Below are 6682 nucleotides of genomic sequence, written 5' to 3'. Positions count from 1 at the left end.
TTTGTTTGGCTTTTTTTAATCATTTATCAAATTTATATTAGGATTATGTGTGAAAGTTTTAAACTGGTGCTATGTTTTTTTTTTGTTTGTTTTTTTTTTAGTTTGATCACATTATGCAGTATTGCTCTTGTGAATGAGAAAGTTCAGCTCCAAACTACAGCAAACTCCCACCCTAAAGAATAATTGAGATTTCAAATTTATCACCTGCCTATCAGGCTTTTTTTCCAGAAAAACAAACCGCTATGCTTTGTAGCTTGGTATGAGCTCTTTAAAAAAAATATTAAACAATGGGCTCTGTGCACAACTCCACTACTTCCTAAACTTAAGGGAGCTCTTTTGTTTCCTGTGTTCCATTACTGAATGAACTGACTAATACAGGTTTGTCTGGCAATGGTTTCTGAGGTCAAGCACACATGGATGAATCTGTTGATCTAGTAGAGAAAGACAGTAAGCAAAACAACCTTCTTAAGTTCAGAGAGTAGAGGAGTTGTGCATAGAACCCATTGTAGAAGCTGGGGAATTTTATCAAACTCAACTCTGAAAGAAGTCATTAAAATGCAAAATCAAGCACAGTTCCCAATACTTTGTCTTCTTATGTTAATAAGACAATTGTGCAGAGTAAAGGCTGGAGACCAGATATGGAAATATTTGGTTCTGCTTGCTAGGACATATTCCCTTCAGCTGTGTTTTTATAGTACAGTACAGTATTTTATTTGTTTATGTGTTTTAACTCTGTCACTTATTCTGTTTTTTTCATACTTTTTGAGGTCCACATTTCTGTGACCACTTTTCAAAATATTTTGCTGCTGTAACACCACAGTTTCCCCACTGTGGTAGAGTAAAGGGATTTTCTATTCTATTCTTAAACAAAGAGTTTAAAAGTTAAGCATAATAAATTAATAGGTAAAGTTTTACCCTCATAACATCCTTTTTTTTTTTTTACATTATGACTTTAATGTTATATGGAAATATTTGGTTCTGCTTGCTAGGAGTTATTCCCTTCAGGTGCTTTAACACCACAATTTCCCTTGTGGTACAGTAAAGGTTTAAACAAAGGTTTTTAAAGTTAAGCATAATAAATTAATAGGTAAAGTTTTACCCTCATAACATCCTTTTTTTTAACATTATGAGTTTTTATTCGTAATTATATGGGGGATAGCCAAAATGAAGGACTGAATTAGTTTGTTTACTTCTGGGGTGATGCATAAAGGTAATTATACTACCCAAACTAATTTAAGCAGCTTATTTATAGCTAATAGCAGAGCCCTTACATCAGCCAACAATAAAACAGATGTGCATTATTTGAAGTCTGCTCTGATATAAACAAACACTGTTCATTTAACCTGTACATTTATTTCTTCTTTTTTTTCTACTTGTTGGATTTACAAGTAGCTCCATAACCTACTGTTATGGAGTGTGGTTCGTAAAAAAAAAAAAAAAACAAAAAAAACTATACACACAAACAAACACACAGATATACATACTTATACATAACTTTGTAATCTACCCATCTATATATTTATTCTGGAAATCTAGAAGTTCAAAAAGCGGAAGTTCGTTTTTGCACAGCTGAGCTGTAGTTGTCGGTGATTGGTCAGCGAGGAGGAAGAAACCGGATGTAGAACTGTTAGCCGTTAGCTAGGCAGGTCCCGCTAGGAAAAACGTCCAAATGTTTATATTCATTAAGATTAAATTTGATGCCTTGTACTCTTTCGTCGTCCAGCTTCGTGAAGGCGGCGCTCTAACCTGTTTGTTTTGAGCCACTAAAATGATTCCAATTAGCCTACATTAGCAGACCGAATGTTGTGTTAGCCGTGGAGCTAAAGCAGCTGAGAGACGAGAAATATCCGTTTTTTGTTTTTAAAGGTTTAAGGTTTTGAAAGTTCATTTATTGATCCTCGTTCAGTCTCTATTGGGGACGTTACAGGGCTACTGACTAAGGATGTCTGAGAAAATAAAGGCAGAGGCAGAAGACCCTGGAGGGCTCAGTCAGGTGTCCCTCATAGCTGCAGCATCTCCAACAGAGCTGGAACAGAAACATGATAGCAAAGATATCAGTAAGTTATACATACTTGTCTACATTCCAGGTAACTAACTTTGGCTGGTAGCTACAACGGGCCAGCAGGACTTTTAAAAAAATGAATGTGTAAATTATATCCAGTAAATATGTCGCTGTTTACTTTTGCCTCTGGTGCCTTGAATAGTGTTTTATTGAAATTAAAAAACAGCATTTTGCTCTGTAACACTTTAAAATAATCTACCTATTAGATTGCATTGTCTTAGGATAATACAAGACTAAATTATGAATGATTTTTTTTTTCAGTATAACCTGACATCAGCCTATCAGACATGAATTCAGGATTTCTACAGGGTAGTAAAAGGTAGTGCTATGTGGGGAAAAATGAAAGGAGATCTATAGTAATTACCCAGTTGGAACTTTATTTGACTCTGCATAAACAAGAACAAGATAATAATAACAACCTTCACGGCTCCATGTTCTGCTCTAGAAACAGTTTTTCTAACTGACTTAAAGTCTGCAAAGAGCTATGAAGGTCCCTACATGCAGTTAATCTGAATAAGTTACAGAGGTGGACAGAAACAGTAAAATGTTGAGTAAACATTGAGTCTATTGGAGTCTGGCCTCTTTTCCAGACAAGAATCCTTAATAGAATTAAATAAATCAAAACACAACTTTCAACAATTCAAACAATCACACTACGGTATGTTTAACAAGTGTGAGGCACTAAATTTATCACTCCAGGTCTTTAGGTGGCTGTAAAACCCTTGAAGTGGGTTTGTTGCCACACAGTACGGTAAAGAGAATTGCAACTAGCATCAGATCCATTGATGATAGTAGGAGTAAGCACCTTTTTACCATAAAGATTATAGTAAAGTTCTGCAACAATGGACTTTGGGCAAGCATGCTTTTAAAATTAAAAGCCTGGGAAGAGCAAGCTTGGGGTTATTGCAAAGGAAAATCTAAATAAAACCGTAATTATATATATATATATATATATATATATATATTTATTTTTTTTTTTTTTTTTTTTTTTTGCAAAATCGTTCAGCCCTAGTAGTAAAAAAAGAAAAAAACCTCTCACCCAGGCAGTATGTTTGAATTATAACCTATAAAACATAATATTTTACCTTAAAAGAATCTCATGTTTTCCTTCTGCAATTTCCACCTCTAGTCAAGCACACATACTTCCAATAATCAGGACAAAAGTAGTGTTGTAACTAGGGCTGCAACTAACGATTATTTTGAAAATCGATGAATCGGCCGATTATTTTTTCGATTAATCAATGAATCGGACACAAAATATTTTTTTATATTAACCTCTTTATTCCAAAATAAACATTTTAGACAGAACAAACAAGCACACAAGTACAGGTTTCTCATTAACTGTACTGGTGCAATATGAAAAATAAATGTTTGTGTTAAAACTACGCAAACTTACATGAGAAATGTAGCTGTACATCCACAAAATATAGGGTACTTTGTTTAAAAAAGCGCAAAAAGAGACAGGCATTTTTGTTTTTTAAAGCCCCTAAGGGGTTCAAACAATAGGCCCCCCATTTCAACAAATGAGTTTTTTTTAGACTAGAAGAGTTCTGCCTTTTAAGACAGGAAAGTATAGCAGTTAAAGTTGCTACTTGAGAAAATACTGAACCATAGAGATAAAAATAGCCCTGTGATTCAAATTATAAATTGTATTTGGAATAAAAATGAGAGAACTAGGGGTGGTAAAAAACACATCCTCCAAAGACAGATATTTACATGGAAATGTGGCATATAATTAATTGACATATTACTGATCTTGCTGGATTTTATTCTGCTTTACTTCCATAAATTGCAGGATCTTCTTTACTTTATCTTTGCCAGAAGATTTAAACTTTAAAAGCCTTGCCCTCATAATTTGCCAATTTATTTATTTATAAAGAAAATATAAACGCTGCTTAAGCTAATTCAAATGAAATTACAAGTAAAATAAGTAGCCAACCTTATCACTGTCTGTAACCTACTAACAAGCTAAGGAAAGTATCAGATGAGCTACCTGAGAAACTAACGTTACGTTTCCCCGCTTTAAAATGAAACAAACATGGTTACACATCCTGCTGATCAGCTCTCTTCACTGCCATTGAAGGCTCCAACGTGTTTTCTTTTCAGGTGCTGCGTCATAACAGTGGTGCTTCCGCGCCATGTTAATTTGTTTTTACAAAAGTTGCATGTTACGACTTTTTTCACTTTACAAAGCGCAGGCTATTTTAATTATTGTAATCAATTTGCGCCGTCAATCCCGGGGCATGCGCGCTTCATTTGCAGTCTGGACGCTGAGGGTAAACTCACTAAAATCCTGCGGCTCTGACTGCAGCGCTGAGAGGGATTCCTGTGGGAGAGGGAGAAAGGGGTTGGGATGGGGGACGCGCCCCACGGCAGCAGCTGCCGCTGGAGGACAAGAGTAGAAATGATACATGCTTTCACATAAGAGTCTCCAAAAGCCGCCAGTGACACCGTAAAAAGTCGCCAGATTTGTCGCTAGTCGCTTTTTAAAAAAATAGTCGCTGGAGGGGTCTGAAAAGTCGCTGAGTTGGCAACACTGCAACTGCGGCGCTGACTCGCTCCGCCATACTTTTTTTTTTCTTCCCCGGGATGACGGCGGCGGCGGATGACGCATTAATCGCGCGACACAACTAATCAATGATTAAATTCGTTGCCAACGCTTTTAAAAGTCGATTTTTATCGATTTTATCGATTCGTTGTTGCAGCCCTAGTTGTAACAAAGACAAAAAGTTAGCTGCATTTCACCTCAAAATACAGGTAATAGCATTTCAGAGTCTTAATTTCAAACTTTTCCAGAGGAAGGATACCCTATGCCGTGCAAAGCCTGAAGATGTGATACACTGATGTGTATACCCTATTAGATATTCCTAGCTAAAAGCCTGGTCCTTGATAACATCAAGTGCAGCCAAGGAAACAGGTCTAATTTTTTTCCTGGCTTTGAATAATCTCTTTTTCAGAGTTTTAATATTCAGATGTCTGTTTTTATAAGTATTTCACTTTGATAATTGCTTCTAATTCTGTGTAACATGATGGTTCTTTGATCCATTTCTGCAATTTTATTAGATAGATGCACTAAAGCATTTCTATACCCATCTGCATTTCTCTGTATTAAAAAGGTTTTGCTCTTGGAATACTGCTAAAGTTTTGGATATATGGCTGGTATTTCTAAAGATGTAGATGTGGTCTTTGTTCTCAGTCCAACAGATTGTTGTGATTAAAGAAGAGGTTCCCCATGACTGGAGCCCCAGTTCAGCTCAACAGGACCCCAGGCCCAAGGACATAAAAGATGAGAACAAAGTGTGGGTACGTGAGGATGAGGAGGGGCAGAGTGAGAACACAGAGGAACCTCAGTCGACTGAGCTTCATCAAACCAAAACTAAGGACAGCGGAGAGGCAGAAGCTTCAGGCAGCAGCTCAGCTACACAGATGAAAGCAGAACTTAATGGAGAGAAATGTGGAGTAGCAGAACCTGACATCGGTTCAGCTCAAACGGGTTCTACTCAACAAAGTAAGGGGTCTGTCCCTAAAAGAGGTAAAACATCTAAACTGAATTCAACGCTAATGGCTCAGGTTGGAGTCCATGGAGGAGAGAAGCCATTTGGTTGCAAGGTTTGTGGCAAACGCTTAAAACATTTGACTTCGATGAAGTTACACCTGATGTCACACAATGGAAATATAGAACATATCTGTGATTTTTGCGGAAAGGGATTTAAAGAAAAGAGTACTCTTCGGACACACATAAGACTCCACACTGGCGAGAAACCGTTTGCATGTGATAATTGTGGTCGAAGGTTTCATGAAAAAGCTAAACTTAAAACTCATCTAAAAGTCCATTCTGTTGAAAAACCTTTTTCTTGTGACATATGTGGCACCAGATTTAAACGAAAGGAAAATATAAAGAAGCACATGAGGATCCACACTGCAGAGAAACCCTTTGTTTGTAGTGTTTGTAGGAAAAGATTTTCACGACAAGAGACTCTAAAGAGACACTTACATGTTCACACAGGAGAGAAACATTTTTTTTGTGATGTTTGTAGTAAAGGATTTGCTCTAAAACATCATCTCAAAAACCACATGGAGGTTCACACAGCACCATTTAGTTGTAGCGACTGTAGTAAATGTTTTGTAAATGAAATGCAGTTAGAGCGACATGTAAAAGTCCACTCAGAAGAGAGACCGTTTGGATGTGACGTCTGTAAAACCAGATTTTATCAAAAGTGTCAGCTTGAAAATCACATGCGAGTCCATTCAGGAGAGAAACCCTTTGTGTGCACCGTTTGCACTAAAGCATTTTCTCGACTTGGAAATCTGAAGAAACACATGGAGGTTCACAGAAGCTTTAAGTAATAGTTATTTAGATCATAAACAAATATGTCAAATCAGTTGAAGGTGTTGTAGACCTGTGCATCTGTTTGGTTTGTCTTCTGCAGAAGCAAAAAACTTTCCCATTTTCTCTCTTGTAAATAACTAAACTGAAAGTATGAGTAAAATGAACTTTTTAGGATTACCTTATATAAGTGCTTTAAATGTTTAAAACTTGATGTTTGCTTTGTATGTAAGTAGCTTTATTAGGGCTGCAACAACGAATCGATAAAATCGATAAAAATCGACTTTTAAAAG

At 36.6% G+C, this 6682-nt stretch overlaps 1 protein-coding gene across 1 annotated transcript; it reads left to right on the top strand.

Moving 5' to 3' along the window:
- Nucleotides 1-1782: 1782 nt before the first annotated feature.
- On the top strand, nt 1783-6676 carry LOC107089529 (oocyte zinc finger protein XlCOF6.1-like). Its single transcript, XM_015382373.1, has 2 exons — nt 1783-2057; nt 5259-6676. The coding sequence occupies exons 1-2, from the start codon at nt 1943-1945 to the stop codon at nt 6407-6409; spliced, it is 1266 nt and encodes a 421-aa protein (XP_015237859.1). The 5' UTR covers nt 1783-1942; the 3' UTR covers nt 6410-6676.
- Nucleotides 6677-6682: the final 6 nt, after the last annotated feature.

This window comes from Cyprinodon variegatus, unplaced genomic scaffold (assembly GCF_000732505.1).
Source record: "Cyprinodon variegatus isolate N-32 unplaced genomic scaffold, C_variegatus-1.0 Scaffold256, whole genome shotgun sequence".
NCBI classification, from domain to species: Eukaryota; Metazoa; Chordata; class Actinopteri; order Cyprinodontiformes; family Cyprinodontidae; genus Cyprinodon; species Cyprinodon variegatus.
Note: the sequence above shows the minus strand (reverse complement) of the source record. Positions and strands in the feature narration are given on the sequence as shown.

What these genes read in the sequence shown, in the direction of transcription:
- LOC107089529 (XM_015382373.1), top strand. Translation starts at nt 1,943, where the DNA reads ATGTCTGAGAAAATAAAGGCAGAGGCAGAAGACCCTGGAGGGCTCAGT. An exon ending in ACATGATAGCAAAGATATCA is followed by an intron (nt 2,058 to 5,258) that starts GTAAGTTATACA and finishes CTTTGTTCTCAG; the next exon opens with TCCAACAGATTGTTGTGATT.